The sequence below is a fragment of the Eubalaena glacialis genome, chromosome 8 (genome assembly GCF_028564815.1).
Source record: "Eubalaena glacialis isolate mEubGla1 chromosome 8, mEubGla1.1.hap2.+ XY, whole genome shotgun sequence".
Lineage (NCBI taxonomy): Eukaryota > Metazoa > Chordata > Mammalia > Artiodactyla > Balaenidae > Eubalaena > Eubalaena glacialis.
Genome location: NC_083723.1, coordinates 84,056,697 through 84,080,190, shown reverse-complemented (window position 1 = coordinate 84,080,190; position 23,494 = coordinate 84,056,697). Strand labels below are relative to the sequence as shown.

General features: G+C 38.2%; 1 protein-coding gene across 4 annotated transcripts in view; it reads right to left on the bottom strand.

Annotated features, from left to right (window-relative positions):
* The window catches only part of BBS9 (Bardet-Biedl syndrome 9), a 466,187-nt gene extending 443,139 nt beyond the window's left edge, over positions 1-23,048 (bottom strand). For all 4 annotated transcript variants that reach the window (XR_009701766.1, XM_061197900.1, XM_061197902.1 and 1 more), the window contains exons 1-4: positions 22,595-23,048; positions 15,397-15,519; positions 8,085-8,235; positions 5,303-5,367 (exon numbers count right to left, since the gene is read on the bottom strand). Coding sequence is in view for 3 of the 4 variants with exons in the window: in XM_061197900.1 (XP_061053883.1) it covers positions 5,303-5,367; positions 8,085-8,235; positions 15,397-15,508 (328 nt within the window). In the remaining variant the exon portion in view is untranslated. The remainder of the gene's footprint in view (positions 1-5,302; positions 5,368-8,084; positions 8,236-15,396; positions 15,520-22,594) is intronic.
* Positions 23,049-23,494: the final 446 nt, after the last annotated feature.

Here is a 23,494-nt window from a genome sequence, read left to right as displayed (position 1 = left end):
TTAGAAAGAAAAATGATTCCAAATGTAACATTTTCCATTAAGAAGCATCTTTGTCATTCGTTCAAAAATGCAAAAGTTAAAAGAAAAACTTAAAATATCACAAAGCAAATGAAATAGTCCCAAACTGGATAATATTAGATGATTAAAACAATCTAAATATAGGGGCTTCCCTGGTGGCACAGTGGTTAAGAATCTGCCTGCCAATGCAAGGGACACAGGTTCGAGCCCTGGCCTGGGAAGATCCCACATGCCGCGGAGCAACGAAGCCCGTGTGCCACAACTACTGAGCCTGTGCTCTAGAGCCCACAAGCCACAACTACTGAGCCCATGTGCCACAACTACTGAAGAAAGCCTGCGTGCAGTAACAAAGACCCAACACAGCCAAAAATAAAAAAATAATAATAAATAAATAAATTTATTTTTTAAAAATCTAAATATATGTTTGTATGTATGTATGTATATACATATTTATACATGTGCATTTACTTGTTTGTTTTTTGTCCAGAAGGATTCACCAGCGTACACTGAGGTTGTAAGAACCGAAGTATTTCTACTTCCACTTTACAACTGAGGCACCTTAAGTTTAAAAAAAAATTCAATAAATTTCCCCCAAAATCACATAGCTGATAAAGGACACAGTACTCAAACTAGGTCTTCAGAGCCAGCACTATATATCCTGGTACCTGGTTGTCCATCATTTAACAACTTTCAGGGAACCTGGTAAGCCAATGACAATTTCCAAAATTGAAAAAAAAAAGCAGCATCAAAAATATGTTATTTCCTGGGGAGGGATGAATTGGGAGTTTGGGGTTAGCAGATGCAAACTATTATATATAGAATGGATAAACAACAAGGTCTTACTGTATAGCACAGGGAACTATATTCAATATCCTGTGATAAACCATAATGGAAAAGAATATAAAAAAGAATGTGTGTGTGTGTGTATATATATATATATGGATAACTGAATCACTTTGCTGTACAGCAGAAATTAACACAACATTGTAAATCAACTATACTTCAATATAATATATATATGTTATTTTCACCTCCACCTTTCTCTCCCTGACTTTCTCTTCCTCATTTGGAAGGTGGAGGGTTGAAAGAGAAAAACCAACAGGCAAGGATTTCTTGGAGAAGAACCACTTCTACTCAGATCTATGCCCCTGAAAATGCTAACAACTCACATACCAATAGAGTAAAAAAACAAAGAGAAAGACTCAAATTTGCCAGCTAACCCTGATAGGAGATGAAAGCTTTCTGGAACCTAAATGGTAGTAAAATCAGTAAGGTCCAGAGAAACTGGTGGTAATCACAACCATACCAGCCACACGGGCAAAAACAAAAAACAAAAACTCTAAAAACATAACTCACAGCATTGACCTAAGGACAGTTCTAGCCTCTAAGAAACCAGAAAAAAAAAGATCCAAGAAACTTTTGGTTTGTCCCTACAGAAATTCCAAATTTCATTCTGCACCTAAAACCAGATGGACCCCTCCGAGTAAGGAATGCACTTACGCATGCCTGCTAGCCAAAAGGTCAGTGAACACAAGGGTCAGCAGTCAATATTTAAACAAACTTGCATGAAATGACATTAGGATTTATGTCTTGAAAAAGCTGCAAATGCATTGGGTAAGTTTTTAAATTTCAGGTGACAGCACTTTAAAATGTATTAGTGCACCTATGGAGAACAAAAGACAATTCATCTTCCTTCAATACTAACGGAATAAAGGTAGTACCTGAAAATCTAAAAATTCTGATCACTTGTTTTCTAGAGAAGCATTGATGACATAAGATTAAAATTACTTACACAGGTTTTGTCCTTGAATATACAGACTGAATACAGTAAATGTATATCTATAATAATAGTCTATATATAGCTAAAGTTAATGTAAAGTTTCATCAATTGGATAGTAAATGGATATCAGAACATTTATGCTGATGGTCTTATTTAAACAAGATCTAATTTAAACAAAATAATTCTCTGGACAATCAAAGGTCACCTTGAAGACAGGTTTTGGTGTAATTTTACATAACTGCTGAGAAATCTAATGATGTTAAATGAAATAAAAGCCATTACAGAGTAAGCTAAAAGGTTCATTGTATTAAATAACTAAATTAGATTATATAACCCTGTCAAAAGTAAAGAGACATCTTTTTGCCCTCTCACGGCAAATATTAAAATTCTATAAATATGTCAAATGCTTAGTAAGTACAAAATTTTTGGAAAAGAATATTTAAAAGGGGGCTTCCCAGGTGGCGCAGTGGTTGAGAGTCTGCCTGCCAATGCAGGGGACACGGGTTCGAGCCCTGGTCTGGGAAGATCCCACATGCCACGGAGCAGCTGGGCCCGTGAGCCACAATTACTGAGCCTGCACGTCTGGAGCCTGTGCTCCGCAACAAGAGAGGCCGCGATAGTGAGAGGCCCGCGCATCGCGATGAAGAGTGGCCCCCGCTTGCCACAACTGGAGAAAGCCCTCGCACAGAAACGAAGACCCAACACAGCCATAAATAAATAAATAAATATTAAAAAAAAAAAAAAAAAAAAAAACTTCAGGCTGAGACTCCTTATAAAAAAAATTTTTTTTTAAAAAGAATATTTAAAAGAACATAATCAGTATGGCTTAAGCTCACACATCTGTAACCATTTACTCAGAAACTGCGGCCCATCAGGAAGGAATCTGAGATGCCATGTGATGCTTTTCCTTTACCAGAGTATGATAAGATGGGCTAAGTTCAGGTCAGCAAGACACTGCTGTTTCTCTATATTAAGCCTGCATTTAATGACATATCACCCCCCCACCAGAAAAAAGTCAGCACACTAGCCTCTGATTATTAAGAGTTGTTTGCTATATCCAGGAGGTCTCCTCTAATTTGCCTCAAATATTTTTTAGGAGCACATTAGCGCATAAAAGAAAACAAAAAACATTTGGGGATGGGGCCGCCGGGGTTAAGGATGTCAAGTTCAGCTAACACTTTTCATCTGCTGACACCAGTGGTTTCACTTAAACTAGAAAGTGTTTATGCTTCCCCTGTTATAGTAAAAGCTAGGTAAAAGTTCAGTCTGGTACCTCAAGAAACATATTCAAGAGAACAAAAACATTAACTTCTCTGCTTCTCAATTTAAGCCAAGCCAGGAAAAATATACAAATTGTCAGGCTACGAATATCATAGGAAGCTGAAGAAATGAGAGACAGAGAAGGAAAATGAGGTGGAGTGTAAGGGAATGTAGTTTGGACAACTCCTTATCCCCAGAGAATACAAAGTTTGTAAATGAATAGAAAGAATAAAAGAGCAATAAAATCGCCATTCCCGTGACAAATAACTTTCATTATCAACACTAATTTGAAGGAGGATACCAATGTCCCATAAACAAGTTGTGACCAAACATGCCAGTTTCTTTCACTAGCCTTTTTTGATAAACACACATTTCATCCCTAGTCTATGCCCTACACCCCAGTGGAACTCTAGAGACTTCTGGCTTTCTGAGCCATCATTCAAACGGGACCAGGGAAGGCCAAGAGTCTAACCTAATTTCTAGATTTTAGGATGTGTCCCTCTCCTGCCCTCTTAGAGCTCCCAGAGCCTCTAGAAGGGACCAGTACCCCAAGGAGTATTCAAGAGTTACTGTGGGCAAGTTCTCCTCCTCCATACCTGTTAATAAAATATCACTCGAAGTTAACAGGCTTATGATGGAAAACAGAGGAACAACTAGATTCCTGCAATAAAGTAGCCTATATCATACCTTCTCCATTTACTCTGGAACACTAAATATCTGCCCTACCACTAGGAGGAGCAACATCTTGTACCATGAAACCAACAAGAGTATTTAGCAATGACAGTAAGAGGTAGTTTACCAGGCCTCTGATATAAATAGAATGGAAATGAAAAAGAAAATGATAGTGGTAACAGAGAAGGAAAAGAAGAAAGAAGAAAATAACATACAGAGAGTAATAAATAGCCACTACCAATTGCCTCAGCATTACCTAGAAATAAGTTTATTCATTCATTCAACAAGTATGCCTACCACACACCACATATCAAGGCTGCCTTCAAAATCTAATAGATCTTTGCCCCAAAAAGAGATGGCCTAAGAATATCCAGCTCTGGGACTTCCCTGGTGGTGCAGTGGTTGGGAATCCGCCTGCCAATGCAGGGGACATGGGTTCGAGCCCTGGTCGGGGAGGATCCCACATGCTGCAGAGCAACTAAGCCCGTGCACCACAACTACTGAGCCTGCGCTCTAGAGCCCGTGAGCCACAACTACTGAGCCCACGCACCACAACTACTGAAGCCCCTGCATAGAGCCTGTGCTCCACAACAAGAGGAGCCACCACAATGGGAATCCGCGCACCGCAACGAAGAGCAGCCCCTGCTCACCACAACTAGAGAAAGCCCGCGCACAGCAACGAAGACCCAAAGCAGCCAAAAATAAAATAAATCAATTTATTAAACAAAAAAAAATCCAGCTCAGTGACAGTAAATATGAATCATGACTCAAATTGAAAGCAAAATACAAAGAAAGCCCAAATCAAGAAAATGAATGTGAGAAATCCAAATCCTAGAAGCTAATATTTACAGCAAATTCCGAAAGAGAGTATCTTTTGTATAAGCAATAGGTCCAAAGACACTCAGCTTTATTGTATCCGTTAAAAGATTCCCCCATATTGCACGTCATAAAAATAACTGTCAACCTGGACTAAAATTTATCTAATAACTGAAACAAAATTTGTAAGTTACCTTTTCATATTTAATAAGGGCCAAAATGCTGAAACCAAAACGCAATTAACTTTCATACTTGTACCCACAGAACCATGTCAGGAAATGAAACCTAATTAAGTCTCAGATAAATGCCTTGAGGTCTGGTTGAGTGAAGACAACCAAAAGCCAAGAAATTGGAACTGTAAAGAGAAATACTCGAGGTTCACCAAAGAAAATGTACTTTAAACCACCATGACTCAGCATCTAATGAATTTTGCTGTTGCTGTTGAACATTTCTTAAGACTCAAGTGTCCTAAGTACCCAGAATTGGCCTCTATTAGTCATAGGCAATCCTGCACACAATTCCTCAGAGGAAGGAGATTCCAAGGAACCCTCTACAGTGATAGAAATTTAAGTATGCATGGAAATAGCAGACCAAGAAAATGTAATAGCCTTTGTACCTGAAAGAATAAATGAACAATGGGAAAATGCTAAGCAAGATAAGAAAACCTTCAACTGAGTCAATATTAACTATTCTTACATAATATTAAGAAGTCCAGATTTTAGTACAAATTCTACGTTAGAAAAAAATGTTTCTTACCTGAGACAGAGTAGACACACAGTTTTCTAGAATGCAACACAGCCAAATGAAGCATTTCAGTACCTCTGAAAAACAAGGAAAGTTTTAAAAGTTTAAATACTAGTTTCAGATGTAACCCAAAAAATGACAAAATGATTTTAAAAAGAGATTTTAACCATAACCTATCATGAGTGAACTAAATAATTCACTAGATAACATTCAAAGCTGAAAAATAAATTGAACAACAAGCAACCAGTTTGGCAATACCAGAGGCCCAAGGACTCTGCCTCAAGGAGCTGCCTTCACATTGAAGCCAAGGGAGTCTCCCAGCAAAAGTCATATCAGAGGCGCCTTCACGAGTGCTCTCCCACAATAAGGAGATCCACGCGGTACTTCCCTGGCAGTTCAGCGGTTAAGACTTCGCGTTTCCATTGCAGTGGGTGCGGGTACGATCCCTGGTTAGGGAACTAAGATCCCGCAAGCCGCAGGGTGTGTGTGGAGGGGGAGACCCACGTTCTGGTCACTTGAGCAAGTCACTTACACTCTCTAAGCCTATTTCCCCTTTTGGAAAATAAGAGGTTTAAATTAAATGAAATAAAAATCAGGTGAAAGCACCTTGTAAAGTATAAAGCACTACAGAATGCTAATCATCATTGGCAAAAGGCATATATCACATGGAGGTCTGAAATTATACTAAAGGTATTGAAAATATTTCAGTTTGGTCTAAATGTCAAATAGAAATAAATGGCCACTGTCACCACTACACTTCCCAGCCCCTATCAAGCGGTTTCCAGAAACAAGGCACAATCTAGAAGTCCCAAATTCAAAGTCTTCAAGGGTCAAGTCAGAAGACGTAAGTGAATAAAGGGTGTAAATGGCTGTGATCAATTGGAGACTAGGGCCAGACTAAAGGAGGCAACGACTACTCAGCTCTGGGCTTGTGGCCAGATCTCCACATTTTTTTCAAGAAAAGCCAGAAAGCAGGGATTTTATGTGAAAATTTCTCGTTCCTAAATGTTGGCAATTCTTTTAAATTTAAAACTAATCTGCAAGCAGGCCTCTGATGTTCGACCTCTGATGCAGACTCTGTTCTAAACTGAAAGGACTATAATTGAAGTCTGAAGACCTGGACTGGGGTCTTGACTCTGCACTTTGATATTTCTGTGATCATTTAATCTTTCAGAGTGTGAGTTTCTCATTTATAAAATAAGAATTATATTAGATAATACCTGCAAAACATTGTTACAGTGAATATATGAATACTCACCAACTCATTCTACTACCAGAAAATGAAAATATACACAACTATCACATAATCAAGACCGCCTTCAAAGATTTTTATATGTACCCTGTAACACTCAAAATAATTTTTCCATCATGCACAGGAAAAGAACATGGTGTCATGGAAAGACAGTAAAGAATGGAGTCAGACAGACCTGGGCCTGAATGCTGGCTGTGTAACCTAAAGCTCTGAGCTCTAGCCAGTTTCCTTATCTCTAAACGCAGATCACATCTTACAGATAAGATTAATGAGATAGTACTAGTCAATTAATACTAATACAGTATCATTAATGTTCACCTCCTCCCTTCCAACAAGTGATCACATAGGTAAAAGCCACACTACTGTGTAGAATGATTGTGACAGCATTCCACTTTTTTAAACAATGAAAAGGTAAAAATGCTTTTTAGAGGCAAGAATTCTTTTGTCTCCTTACTTTATAAATCCATCATGTTTAATATGTGCTGGGTACACAATGGGCACCTAATCATCATCAGCTTTGAGATGGAGTAGATATTTACCAGCCATGTCAATCATAAAATCCTGCTCCAGCCTGTCACAGGGCATAAAAGTCCCATCTCATGTCCTGGCCTATAGCATCCACGAAGCAGCTTCCCATCAGAATGAATCGTGTTACCAGAAGAGGGTTAATGCTCGGGAGCAGTCTTTCAGGTTTTTCTAGCAGGAGTCAGGGCCCTGAACAAGTGGAACCTGGGGCCAATAAATCACGATGTGCAACTGGAGTGAGCCAAAATCCAGAGCTCAGGGCACTCCCAGACTTAAGACAGCAAAAGGGCGCTCAAAAAGAAAAGGTATGGGAAAACAAGGCCACCTCTGTCTACATAACACTTCACAATAGATACTTTTATAAATGATTAAGAAATACAGGCTTAATTTTAAGAAAATGCATGTATGAAAATAAGATAAAATCAGCAATATCATCAGTAAATAAAAAGCAGACGTATTACACAAAATGCAAAATAATAAACGGTGTTCTAAAATAAATTAGGTTTAAAAATAAAGTACTTTGAACCAAAGACTTACTTTGTGGGGTGAGCTGGCTTCCTTTGAGAAACTAAGGACCTCTCTACCCCAAATAAGTAATTCGTTTCAAAGCTTCAAAGTTATGCACCAAATCACATAACTGCTATGATGTCTAATTTTTTTAAACAATTAGATTGTTTAAAACTGGACAATTAGTGCTTTAAGTGGTGAATACTTTCTATTTCTTTGTCTGGTTATTTTTCAAAAGCTTATCTCTTTTCCTTTAAGCTTCTGACACATCAGGCATCTTAGGCCTGTTACTATAAAAAAGTCCTAAATTATTCTATCTTAAATGTACAGGTTTCCAAATTTTAAAATGTTCAGTACATGAGGACCACCTAGGTGACAATATACAGGAAATATATTTAATTCATAGATAGTCTTTTTTTTTTTTTGAAGCATCCACAAAAGTAACATAGTAAGGGATTGACATACTCCAAGTATTAAGATAAAACACCAGAATTGGTGGGCTGTACTTACGAAACAAACTTTCCTACTTCCACTTGCAGTATTGGATCTCGTAGATGCACTTCTAGAAGCAAATCTTCAGCTTGAGCTCCATCTCCTGTTTTTACAGGATGAGGATTAAAGATCCTTAGGTATCCCATAAAGCTACCCACAATTACTTTATCTGTAAAGAGATTTTTTTTAAGATATAGAAAGAAACAAACATTAGCAACAAAACTTTTTTGGAAATAAAATTTCCAGTGTCTAAAAGAGAAATCTAAAAATTAAAAGAATCCAGTTTTGCTTCATATGCAAAAACCAATCTGCCAACAGAATATGTAATTAAAGTGAACTTATCTTAATAACACATAGCTTTTCAAAAGTAGCTTTACATCACCAATATTCAAATGTACTAACATATTACATTTTTCTTAAGCCTTGATTTGGGGTCGTAGCCATAATTTAACACAGTCAAAGCAAGCCCTTTTAACAAAGGACCAGTATCAGGTTGTAAGCTGATTTCGTCATAGAGTGTCAACTCTACACCTGGTTTTGGCTGTTGAAAACACCGTATTAACTCAGTGTAAAAACACTGAGGCCTCATTAGACAGAGTGCTCTGATTTACAATTTCTAGTCTTGGGTACAAAAGGAGGAAATGGTAGGATAGGTATTATGGGTTGAATTGTGTCCCCCAAAAAGATATGTTGAAATCCTAACCCCCAGTACCTGTGACTTTATTTGGAAATAGGGTCTTTGCAGATGTAATCAAGTTACGACGAGGTCACACTCAATTAGGTAAGTGATAGGACTCAATTAGTATCCTTATAAGAAGAGAAAACAGAGACGGGGTGGGGAGAGAGAATGCCACGTGAAGACATAGAGACAAGCAAGGAGAAGATGATCATGTGACAACGGAGGCAGAGATTTGGAGTGATACATCTACAAGCCAAAGAATGCCTGGTACTATCAGAAACTGAAAGAGGCAAAGAAGGATCCTAGAGGCTTCAGAGGTAGCATAGTCCTGCCAACACCCTGATTTTGGACTTCTGGTCTCCAGAACTGTGACAGAATAAATTTGTTATTTTATGCCAGCCAATTTGTGGTACTTTGTTATGGCAATCCTAGGAAACTAATACTTTGGGTTGTTTGAAATCCCTGGATTAGTAGAATACATTGACTTTTTTTCTATCAGCTTAAAAGAAGGAGTTCTACACATTTATTTAGAGTTTATTAGGTGCCAGGCAATGGTCTAAGTAGCTTATATATACTAACTCATTAAATCCTCATAACAACCCTATGAGAGAGGTACTATCCTAGGAATTTCAATCCTGAATAGAGACACACATGTCATTAAGAATCTGGTGCTACTATTCAAAACAGCCAAGACATGGAAACAACCTAAATGTTCATCCACAGATGAATGGATAAAGAAGATGTGGTACATATATACAATGGAATACTACTTAGCCTCAAAAAAGAATGGATTAATGCCATCTGCAGCAACATGGATGGACCTAGAGATTATCATACTAAGTGAAGACAAATACCATATGATATCACTGATATGTGGAATATAAAATATGACACAAATGAACTTATTTACAAAACAAACAGACTTGTGGCTGCCAAGGGGGAGGAGGAATGGGGAAGGGATGAATTGGGAGTTTAGGACTAGCAGATGCAAACTATTATATATAGAATGGCTAAACAACAAGGTCCTACTCTATAACACAGGGAACAGTATTCAATACCCTGTGATAAACCATAATGGAAAAGAATATGAAAAAGAATGTATATATATATATATATACACACATATATATACATATATATATAGCTGAATCACTTTGCTGTACAGCAGAAATTAACACAACATTGTAAATCAACTATACTTCAATTAAAAAAAAAAAATGAATCTGGTGCTGGGTGATCTGATGGCAGCTTCAGAGGTCTACAAGGTCTCTGGAAACATACTGGTTCTTGTCTCTGACTAAGGCTTGGCCAAATGAACTCTTTCTGCATTCAGGAGAGCTATGTCCCTCTCATTCCAATCTCTCTTTTATTTGCATTTATCATAATTGTTTCCTGTCACTTTGTGTCAAAAAAATAAAATAAGATGTTAATTGATATACAGATTAGCACCAGTGAATAAACTACAGACACCAATTCCTGCAGGGATATTTGGAAATTGGTTGTTGAGCTAAGTTGGGGCACAAAGCATTAAGACTCCTGTTCATATTCTAGGTGGGGTTAAATAGCATTGTACACAGTGACAGAACAGTTAATCAAGTTAACACCTCCAAGCATCTGGAACACTGTGCCCATTGCAGGTGACACTCTAGTGAACTGAACAGCTGCTGCCAAATGCACAGGAAGGAGGAATGCCAAACCATACATAAGATGGCTTTTTCTAAGGGCACTGGATAATTTAAAGTAAGAGAATGATAGGTTTAAATCTCAAAATTCTCATCTCAGGGTAAAGAATAAAACTCAGGGTCTTTGGGAGTCTGCAGAATTTCTTACCTCTTTTAGCAGGGGGCTTAACCCCTAAGAATCTAGTTCAGGGATTAACTCTATAGGTTTTAAATTGCAGTAACAAGTGAGTTCACAGTCTCTCCAGGTTTCTTGCATAAAAGTAAAGACACTGATCACAAAGAATGGGACTCAACTTCAACAAAGCCCTATCCCCAGGGGTAAGAGGAAACCAGGATGGCCAAGTCCACGTGGTGACAATTTAACCCCTAGAATTAAAATGTGTATGTATGATTATTAAAATAGACAGCGGGACTATTATAGTAACCAGATCTCAGGTAACAGTCTAACTATCACAGATTACAAGCTATAATTAATTAATATGGGATCCCCAGGAATGGAACAAACAGGCAACTCATTAAGGCCCTTTTTCCCAGTGATTCATTTCTTTTTATTATTGAGTAGTATTTAATTGTAACAATGTACTATAGTGTGTTTATCAAATTAAGGCCTTTTCTGAAGTCTATAACCAAAAGTAATCCAGGTCTATGGAAAAGAGGACTAACTCAAGCCACCATATTAGACAGTCATGGCATAGCACTGATCCCCATACTTAAGTCAATTTATAGACTCAGAGTCACTTGAACAAAGACAAGGTTATATATAGACTGCTGTAACACCACACATGCCTAATGTGAAGTTTCCTCAGATTCTTCCCTATTGGACCAGCAGTCATTTATCCAAGTGTACTGAGGAAAGGTATATACCCAACCTTTATGAGAACACTTGAATATTGGCTCTAAATTACTGCTAATTCTGGAAGCCCAGGAAGATACTGTTGTTGCCAATTATGGAGATCCCATGATAAATGAACTTCCTAATTTAGTTCACCCAGTGGGAAAGCAAAGCCAACCTATGATTTCTCACCCAGCATCTGAGAGCTTAAAGGAAATGTATTTCCGTAGAAAACGATAGAGTATCCACTTGGTTCTCTAACATGCAGAGCGAGGGATATTATATTGAAAGGACTATATGGAAGCCAGTGGAACTCCATCTCTCCAACAGGGAGAAAATCAAAATCAATACCACTCCTAAGCCTGATTTGGGGTGGTTTCCAAAATTTAATTCCAAAACACTCAACTTTGTAATATGTGATAATTCCTATCAAAGCCCTGTTTAATAACCAGATTTGCTGATGTCAAAGTCTAATTAATGGGTCTTATAGAGTTAGAGTTGATCAGTATAACTTAAATGGTAACTCTAAATTCTTCTGTTATTCCACAAATTATTTTTTCTTGGAGCCAACTAATACATCCCATCTGCTTGAGTACAGTTCTAAATCTTAGTAATGCATTTTCTCCTTTCCAAAACACAGAGACCAACAGAAATGATTTGCTTTCACCTGACAGGAGCAGGAGTATATCTTTACATGTACGACCACAATCCAATCTGCAGGAACCAGGACTACCTCACCGTCTCATAAAGGCTGAATGGGGCTGAAAGAAATATGAGTGAAACCCAGGGATCCCCATGGGCCCTTCCTGTACTGTCTGTATCAGTAGTAAATGGAATTACTATAACCCTCTTTAGGCAAGCGTCAGTGTTCTAGATCCCCCAGGAATGAAGAGGCCTAGACCATAGCCAGGTGACCAGTTGCAAAACAAAAGGATGTAGTTCCCAACATGACTTCTTCAAGTTGCCATACAATTTTTCCTGCTCCTTCATCTTAACTTTTAAGTTTTTCCTTCTCTTCTTCTTTTCCTCAACTGTTATATATTAGGTTGTGAACACAGATTGTATGTACCAATTATTCTAGAGGAAGCAGAATATTGGAACATGATCATGACCAAATGACAAACGAAAAGTATAACACCCAGAGATCCTAGATTTGAAGAGCCAGAGCTCCCTGAAAGAGCCTCTAAAGCAGTAGGTGCACGCAGTTATCTCCCGTGGCAGATGGGTAAGAATATGTGTATGTGCAGTTGTACAAGGGACAGTTGCCCCATGTAAGGTATAAATGCTGAGAAGCTAAAAGATAAATATAAGAACTATTTTTTAGTCTGCCTTATATAATGTGTTTTTAACTCTGATTCTTGTAATAAACACTCCCTCCAGGTTATATGTTAGCACGTAATCTAAGCTGAACCATTCAGATTCTCTCAAGATTAACGAGGAATCCTTCTTCTATGAATCAAGTCAGCTTCACCTAAAGCAATTTCAAGATGCCTAATACTATCCTTTCACTCTCTGATCACCTCAGAGAAAGTAGGGATCAACTGGCATTATTGTCTCAACTTCCCAAACTGACCTGCAAACTTCTCTTCATCTATGTCCATTCTTACCTTCTTGCCTTCTAACATAGTGAAAAAAATTCTCAAACCTGTTTAAAGTTAACCCTTCCATCTGCGTACTTGATCCCACCTCCAACTGTCTTCTCTGGATCCCTGCTTTATCAATTATATCCTCTATGCTACACACTGAATTTTTCCCATTTCTCTTTACCCTACATTGTGCCCAGTCATCATTCTCCTTTCTTCCCTTCACAGCTGTTTCTTTAAAGGGCCATAAACACTCAGTCTTCCCCACCTCTAACTCCTTCACTCTCTGCAAATCTAGATTTTGTTACCATTGTGCCCATTCATCCACCCTCACCAAGGATACTAACAAACCACTTGCTGCAAAACAATATGGAAATTTAAAAATCAGTCTTCACGTCACTAAATCTTGCCTCCCAGGTATCAGCCCAACTGGTTCTCCTGCCTCTCTGCCTGCCCTTCTCAGAATCTATTACTGACTACCTGTCCCAAAGCTTCTCCCTTAATGCTCATATTCTCCAGGTTATGGTCCTAAAGTTCCTCCCCTCTTGTTCCATCTTCTCTCTCGGTGCATTTGCACCCATTCCCAGGGCTTCAAATACAACCAGCGTACTGCTCACTCCCAAATCTCTACCTCGATTCTGCCTACCAGACACTTCTGTTTCAAACAGAGCATTTCCGAAACTGCTCTCACTAAACTTCCACTCCATAAGATCAACAGTAATAATTCTTAAACTTTAGTGTGCCACCATTCAACTTTGGAGCTTGTCAAAATGCAGATACCTAAGCCCCCGTCCAATCCACCTACCCCCCAGAGAATATGATCTTAGAAGATCTTGTACATCTGGGATAGAAAATCTTCATATATAATAATCATCCCAGGGCTTCCCTGGTGGCGCAGTGGTTGAGAATCTGCCTGCCAATGCAGGGGACATGGGTTCGAGCCCTGGTCTGGGAAGATCCCACATGCCGCGGAGCAACTAGGCCCGTGAGCCACAATTACTGAGCCTGCGCGTCTGGAGCCTGTGCTCCACAACAAGAGAGACCGCGATAATGAGAGGCCCGCGCACTGCGATGAAGAGTGGCCCCCACTTGCCACAACTAGAGAAAGCCCTCGCACAGAAACGAAAACCCAACACAGCCATAAATAAATAAATAAATAAAATTTTTTTAAAAAATAATAATTATCCCAGAATATTATGATGTAGGTGGTCCAGGCTTTGAGAAATAATGATCAGTGTTTTTTTTCTATGTGGAACACACACACACACACAGAATGATTTTTGTATAGCATGCTTGGGAAAACAGAGGAAGCTGCTCACAGCTGGATGTAAATAGGGGGGATGAAACATCTCAGCATATTGGTAACCCACTGGTGGCACCCCAGTGAGGAGCTCTAATAGAAATGATGAGTGAACACTATGTTATTCAGATAATCAGTAAGTATAGTTTCCAACCAAGTTAAGCTTTAAATAGTTTGGGCAGAGGTGGGTTTGAAATTGTTTCTCTCTGGCAGGTATTTTTGTGGTATGACTCTTCTATGCTACCAAATTATAGGGGAATCATAAATTTTAACAAACAGTTGGGCAGGAGGCAGGGTTGCTAATCTTTGAAGAACAGCTCAGGACACCTTATGAATAGAAGACCTTTGCCTCTCCTATCAGTAGGAGGGCAGAGCCCAGATTTTCTTTAGAAACAATTTAGTAGGTGCTCAGAACAGTTTAGTGCCTCCCACTCTTCTTTGCCAATATAATTTTCTCCTTTCACTTTATCCCCCAAATTCTACTGTTTTCATTATAGGCAAGAGAAATAGAATAAAGAAAAATGTACGGGGACAAAGTTTATATACAATGAACAAAAGAAAAATTATTATAATAAGTTTTCTTTTTAAGAGGCCAGTGACTATCTGAATTCCAAAAAAAAAAAGCTCATGACTATAAATCACTCAAACCAAATATAAATTTCAAGTAGCAATAATATAGAACTAAAATGTTTTAAAGACCACTTATATGAAGATGCAAAGAGGAGCAAATAATATAAGAATAAAATAGAATATTGTTTCTAGTTTCAAAATATAAAAATGAAATCAATGATTTAACAATTGTTTTCTACAAACAAATAGAGCACACATAATTTCTCCATTCTGGTAAATGGCTTTCAGATTCTATTTTAAAAGAATATAATTTTTCTTGCAGCTTCTACAAAAGAAAAATTTTCAAAATTCAAAATATTTTACCAGCTCTACCCTACGAAACCTGATTTTGCAACAAATAAAAACAAATTAAATGATGTCTTATAATATTTTTCTGAGTTCCAGTAAATAATATGACAGAATCAACACAAACCAGAAAAACACAAACAACAAAACATAAGTAATAACTACATTTATCAGCCTGCTACTTAAATATTACTTATAAGGAAAACTACCTTAAAAACTAGGGCATAGTCATGACAGTTCACCTAAGTTCTATAAAGTACACATTAAAAAAAAGAAGTCGTTTTTATTCCATCCCTATAAAATGCTTTGCTCCAAGATGCTTGGTCATAAGTTGTTTACCTTGTCCATTTCCAGTATTGTCAACATCAGCCAAACACAAACAGCCTTGATCAAATTCTTCTTTTTCTCCCAGAACAGTAGACCACCAATCACGGGCTTTAAATAAAGACATTTTCGTTCACTCTAAAAAAGAAAGCATTTATTTATAATAAAAATCCACTTCACAAAAAAAAAATCCACTTCACACCATGATTTATGAATTAATTAACTCTTTTTTGTTGTTGTTGTTCTGAATTAATTAACTCTTAAGGCATACATAGCAAACTAAAGTTAGACAACTTTGAGAAAAAACATTGTATTTAACTCTAATTTTTTGTATTTTGTGGACATACGTGAAACCACAAATCCAAGTGAGTGGAAACATTAATCAGATATTTTGCAATGCCATCGAAAAGTCAAGCTGAGAAATTATACATTTATGTTGGGTCAATTCTCTCTTCTGGGACATTTAGTAGACAACTGTACAAAGTAACAAACATATTCTTCGGAGGATCAAGATTCAAATTCTACCAGAACTAGTTAGCACATAATTCCTAGGCATAACACCTAATTTCCCTTCAGTTTGGTCATTAAAAAGACTGCAGCATCTGCTTTCACAATGAGTTGCTGAGAAGAGCAAATGAGATCAAATGCATCAAATGACTAACACTGGAAGGGGTACATTACAGGTACTCAAAAAGCATTCACTCCATTTCCCCTTTCTAATTGTAGAAAGGAAGATGGAAGAGGGAAATTCACACCAAAAACAACCAGGAAAAGTGGGTTGTAAGTCTATTTATACCACTAATTACCTGTGTGTCCTCAGGCAACCCACACAACCTCTCTGTGCTTTGATTCCTCATCTAAAATGACGCTATACCAGCCATACCACTGAGTTACGAATGTGGTGGATGTGAAAGCCCACTGGACTTTTGAATTACAACACAAACATCACATACCCTGGGATTCTATGAGAATTCATTTATCTAACATAAATGAAGATTTCCTTCAAGCTACACTGATTTAAATGTTAGGATACGCAGTCAATGCTCTTTATTCAAAAAAACTCTGTTCTATAAGGTTGCAGCAAACATTGAATTAGCAAATACTGAACCATTGCTCCTAGAGGAAATACAGGGTTAGGGTCGTGCAAGCCTCTATTTACAACATTTTCATCAACCAATCAATACATAACTTTGTTTTTTGTTTGTTTCTGTTTAAAGATACTTTATTTAATATATTGCTGGTTCATTAACATTGAACTCAGTGGCCAACACTATAACTCATATTTGAAGGAAGCTTATCTACTACATGTATTTTCTCCATAGGGTACGTCACAGCCTTCTTGCACTTAGGAACATTAGGCAGTACTTCAGCATGACTTTGGGGGACAATTTTAAACAGCAATATCACACACACACACACCCCCAAACCACAGAGATGTCGAAAACATGGCACTAAATAGACTACGAAAAGGATCCTTGTTTATAGTATGAGAGCTGAAACAAGAAGGCAAGAAGGCAGAGAGTCGCTGTGTGTGACATCAGCTGGGAACACGCATATCAAGTGACTCAAATTGTTTGCAACTCTGCACACAACCATGAATGACCCCAAAAGCAAAGTGCTATTTATTTATTTATTTGTTTTTTACTTAAGCATAGTTGATGTACAATATTATATGCCACAGGTGTACAATATAGTGATTCACAATTTTAAAGGTTATACTCCATTTATAGTTATTATAAAATATTGCTATATTCCCTGTGCTGTAAATATATCCTTGTAGCTCATTTTATACATAATAGTTTGTGCTTTTGAATCCCCTACCCCTATATTGCCCCTCTGCCTTCTATATTGCCCCTCTGCCTTCTGGTATCCACCAGTTTGTTCTCTGTATCTGTAAGTCTGCTTCATTTTTGTTGTATTCACTAGTTTGTTGTATTTTTCAGATTCCACATATAAGTGATATCATACAGTATTTGTCTTTCTCTGTCTAACTTATTTCATCTAGCATAATATCATCCAAGTCCATCCATGTTGCTGCAAATGGCAAAATTTCATTCTTTTTTATGTCTGAGTAGTATTCTACTGTATATATATACCGCATCTTCTTTATCTATTCATCTGTTGATGGATATTTAGGTTGCTTCCATATCTTGGCAATTGTAAATAATGCTGCTATGAACTTTGGGGTGCATGTATTTTTTTGAATTAGCTACAACTCAGCAATTTTTTAAAATGAAGCAACAACAACTTGGGTGGATCACAAGGGCATTATGCTGAGTTAAAAAAACAGGTTACCAATCCCAAAAGGTTACATTTTTTTTCTTTACTTCATTATTTTTTATTGAAGTACAGTTGAGCTCCAATATATATGAGTTTCAGGTGTACAGCATAGTGATTAAGTATTTTAACTCCATTATTTTAACTCCATTAAAAGTTATTACAAGATAATGACTATAATTCCCTGTGCTATACAACTTATCCCTGTTGCTTATCTAGGTTTTTTTAAAATTTTCATTGGAGTATAGTTGATTTACAAAAAGGTTGCATTTTAAATAATTCCATTTCTATAACATTTTCAAAATTACAAAATCAAACTGATGGAGAACAGATCAGTAGTTACCACGGTTAAGAGAGGCTGTGACTTTAAAGGAATTTCTTTGAGGTAATGAAAAAGTTCTGTAACCTGACTTTGGTGGTGGTTTCACAGGATAAATTTTATTTCTTAGAACTATATTTCTCCCCCCAAAATAGCGTATGTAATATAAAACCTGGGAGAGCAAAATAAGATCTATAGTTTAGTTATAGTATTGTACTAATGTCAATTTAATGGTTTTGATAATTGTACTTTATCATTGGGAAACCACTATTTGTGCAACTTCTACGTGAACATAAATCATGTCAAAGTGACAAGTTTAAAGAAACAAACAACAGGGGGAAAAAAGAAAGAAAACTCCATCTAAGGCCCTCTCTTTACGCTAAAAAGGAAAGTAGTCAGGTAAAGGCAAGGTGTTGATGAAAGTGAAGGAAAAATACATAGCAGGTAAATAAACTTATGAGTTTTAACATGTGGGAGAGTTTCTGAAAAACATCTGCATCAGCTGTTATTAATAATGGCACTATGTAACCATACAAATTGCCAGATGACTTCAAAACTTCAAATCTCACAGCAAGTATTCAAAAATGTAATAAACACTCCTATTATACTTTTACTGGATTTTTTTAATTTGAGAGGGAAGTAACAGTACTTAATAAATACCATATATTCTCATTATGTACTCGAGATACATTGGAAAATTATAATACGCCATACCATTGGACTGCCGCAATGAAGATACGTCATTCTCTTGCAGCACAGGACAGAATGCTACCCAAATTCAATACCATTCAATGATTCACTAGGAGGACTCACAGCACTACAGTCATCATATAGTCATCATCATAGCTATGATTACTCAAAAGGATAAAAAGCATAATCAGGAAAGGGAAAAAGTGCATGTATCTGTAGTTTGAATATAAACACACATGACTGCATCAGATGAAAATAGCTATTATGTGAAAATGGCCTTAAAAACCTTTGTTACTGAACGAATTTTTTCAGCTTGCTAGAATAATGGGGGGAAAAAAACTCCAATATGAAAAACTAACTCTCCAACATGGTGTGTAAATGGAACTGTTCTACGTCAAGCACTAATTTCTCATGGACTTCTATCATAAAATTTAATATCTATTCCTAGTAACAAAATACCTCTGGCAACATTTATTTCCTTCCTGTTTCTCCTGCTCTATCAATTTCTCCTTAGTCACCTACCACTTCATTAGCTTCTGAAAGCCCTCCTTTCCTAGATTGTTTAGCTCCTTGCTACCCAAAGTGTAGTCCCTGGACCAGCAGGTCAGCATCACCCAAGAGCTTGTGAGAAATGCAGAATCTCAACCCCACCCCAAACAAGATCCCCAAGTGATTCACATGCACCTTAAAATTTGAAAAGCACTAGTTGCACGGATACCTGATAGTCTAAGTGGATATTTTCTTATAGCAATGCTCTACTTCTCTTCCTTTTTCCTGTGACCTCTGTCACCAGTTTAGTTACCTTTCCAAAGTTTGAAAGAAAGACTCACTTTTAAAATCAAGAGCTTCAACAGCTAGAAGGTACCCATCAATCAGCTGGTCTTCTCATTCTGTAGGTTATAATGACTCCCCTAAATCACACAGCTAACGGCAGAAACTTGCTTCTGCATACCCTGTCCCTACTCTAGACCCTTGTATTATTAGGCTGTCACTGCCTGCAATTTAATATCCAAAACACTGAAAAAGCATGGGTCAGTAGAGGGATTTTTTTTTGTTTCGCTTTGTTTTAATTTTTAAAAGGTTGGGGGAGGGGTTGCTAATTTCAAACCTAGGTCCAACAAATGGTTCTTCCTCACAAGACCACAGCTGCTTCATTTCAGACCAACTTACTTTCATACCAGGGCAAAACATAAGTTAATACATAGCAGAACTGCATAAATTCCATTATGCCAAAATTCTGCATACTGGTTCCCCCATGACCCAGGTGTTAACATTTACCATGGTGGACAATAAATTATTGAATAAGGTCTTACATCTTTGAAAAATTAGTGAACAATAGGAAAACCAACAATTTGGGCTGATGGTCAGTAGTATGTTTCCCAGTGCCTCTCTCTCCAATTTCAAAGGCAGAAGCAGAGGAAGGCGCACTGCCCACTCCCAAGAAATTAAGAAACCACAAACCCTCATTTGTGCAATTTGTACATCATTAATTTCCTTTTCTAAAAATTGGTGTACTTTTAAATGACAGCGTAGGCTGCAAGGCAAAAGGTTTCAAAGGGGAGTTCTTTTCCACTTTGGCTTCAAAGGCGGATTTGATAGCAAGTCTGAACAACTTAAGGTTGCTGTATATGCCTGTTTATCTGAAAAAAAAAAAAAAAAAGCTTAATCCTCTGGCTCAATCCTTTGGCTTGAACAAATAAAACACACCTACAAAAAATTTCTCTTTGCACACAGCAGTTGTGTTCCTAATAAGCTTATATATAATCACTTTTATACTTGCTCTTAAATATAAGTCTTACAGACACTGGAGCACCTTGATATCTAATGGAACTCTGACGAAATCTTTTGATAATATAGGTATTTCTCCCATAACCATATGCTAAGCAAGTTAAGGTTTCAGAGAATTCCACTTTTCAGTGTGACATGTGAGAAGCTCCACTGGCCGACTTCCCAGTGAAACTGAAAATTATTTTTTAAAAATAATAATTTATTTTTTTTAAAAAAACAACCATTTCAAGTCTCTGGAAATTGTCCTAAGAGCATACAACAAATAAAGAAACATTAAAAATCTAAAATTCAGTAAAAACAGTAAGAGTCTGTAGTATTTAAACTAAGACTCACTCCTCTCCATACTCCTAGCTCAGCAAGATGGAAACTGCACTCCAGAGTGGTACATCCAAGAACCCTCTCCCCACAGCTCCCAATCAGAGAACTATTTTCCCAGGAAGGGCAGGATATCAGCATTATTTGTCCTGCTCTCAGCTATCTGTTGCTGACTACAGAAGAAACTGAAAATCTAAATAAACCTATAACAAGTAAAGAGATTGAATTAGTAATCAAAAAACTATCCACACACACAAAAAAAGACTAGGCTCGAAAAAAAAGAAAAAAAGAAAAGACTAGGCTCAGATGGTAAATTCTACCAAATATTTTTTTTTAAATTAACATCAATTCTTCACTAACCTCTCCAAAAAATAAAAGAGGAGGGATCACTTCCCAACTCATTCTATGAAGCTAGTGTACATTGATACCAAAATTAGACAAATACAAGAAAAGAAAACTACAGACCAATATCTCTTACAAATATGTATGTAAAAATCCTCAACACAACACTAGCAAAGTGAATCAAGCAATATATTAAAGGAATTATACACCATGGCCAAGTGCAATTTACCCCAGGAATACAATGTTAGTTTAACACCCAAAATTAATTAAGGAAATATACCAAAGCAATAAAATAAAAATCAAAAACCACCTAATCATGTCAACAGAGTCAGAAAAAGCATTTGACAAAACCCAAAACTCTTCCATTGTAAAAACACTTGATGGAAGAAATGTTCACATATTGAGGTATGGGGAAGTCATTCTGGCTTATATATGATTTAACGTAAACTTTATGCTAACTAGAACAGCCTGTCTCACGGCCTGTCAAACATGCATTGTACATCTGCTCAAACATGCATTGTACACCTGCTTTAACCATTAAAGAAAAGAGTGCATTTAAAAATCGAAATGGAGGGACTTCCCTGGTGGCACAGTGGTTGAGAATCCACCTGCCAATGCAGGGGACACAGGTTCGATCCCTGGGCCGGGAAGATCCCACATGCCGCGGAACAACTAAGCCTCTGCGCCACAACTACTGAGCCTGCGCTCTAGAGCCCACGTGCCACAACTGCTGAAGCCCGTGCGCCTAGAGCCTGTCCTCCACAACAAGAGAAGCCACCACAATGAGAAACCCACGCACCGCAACGAAGAGTAGCCCCCACTCACCACAACTACAGAAAGCCTGTGTGCACCAACGAAGACCCAACGCAGCCAAAAATAAATAAATAAATTTATTATTATTTTTTAAATGGCATGTTTAGTAAAAAAAAAAAAAAAGTGAGATGCTAAAAAAAACAAAACAAAAAAGAAACAAACAAAAAAACTCCAGGAAACTGGAGTCGATTGCAGGAATTGATTGGGGAAGGAAGATGCTAATAATATCACCTCAGCTCATCGAAACTGCTGTGGTCTGCAAGGTAAAGGGAGAAGGAGAAGCAATAATCCTATTGCAAGAAGGAATTAGGGGGTATTAGTACATGCATCCTACTTCAGTCATAGGATGGGAACTGCTTTGACCATTTGCTCACAAGACCTGTTGAAGTGTCACAGGAGGAAAATGCTTGTGCACCACGTGACATTCCTGAATGGAATCTCTAAAAATTCTTATCACTCTTTCTCAAAAATGTTCACAGGATCACACACACACATTGTTCTGGCAGTTTCGTTTTGTTTTGTTTTGAATGCAAGCATCCTTCATAAGAAACCTATCACCCTATATCCCCCAAACCATTATATGGCATCAGAGAATCAATCTGACTAAAAAATAAAACACAGAAAGGGCATTCATGCACCCGCTGTTTAATTCTAGACATACTTTCTTACCTGATGCCGAGTCAGGTGGGTCCTGCCCCACCTTTCTTCGAACTCTCCTTCCACCGATTTCCCTTTAAGAAAGGATTCCAGGGCTGGAACGACGAGCAAGAACGGACGGTGCAGGAAAAAGCAACCTTTACTTCTCCCTCTCGTTCTCCTGATCCAACTTGTTTCACGTCCCAGGCAAAGACAGCGCCTCACCAGTTGGCACCACCAGCTCCACAGAGCTGGAGCGATCCCACCAAGTAGCTCTCCTGCATCCCCTCTCTGTCACGCTCAGAGACAAGCAGGAAAAACGGCATCAATCCCGCGGCAGATATCAGGCAGGAAAGAACAGCGGTAAGACCTGCTGCTCACAAAGAGGAGGAAATGATGAAGGAGGCAGTGAGTGGGATGTAGCAGAAAAAGGACAGCAGCGGCGTAAGGGACACCTACTCAAGCCTAACTCCAAGCCATCTCCGCCCTGTTGTCATAGCACTTTACAACGAACGCTACTGCGCAAGTCAGATAGCTGAGCCCCGATGCCTTCTGGGGGTTGTAGTCCTGAGTGTCAGGAGAAAGGAAGGGGGAGGATTTTTTTCTGAGTGATGTTTGGAATCAGATTTCTACTGGGCGGAGCTAGAATGAACTACTGCCCGGTCCTCATTTGCAGAGAGAGAGAGAGAGAATTAATTCGACTCGCCTTTTCTGTCCTTGGACAGTTCCTTAGACGCGGGCTCTGAGGAAGACCCACCTCCCGCCCCCGGCGGGGACGCAAGCCACGCCCTTCCCACGCCTTTCTCCGTTCCCGCCGCTCGTGGGTGGGGCTTTCCTCGGAGGCGGGGCGCGGGCGGCGCGGGCGGCGCGGGGCGGGGCGTCTGGGTCGGTCTCTGGGGCGGAGCATCCGAGGCCCGAGCCACCCAGCGACCT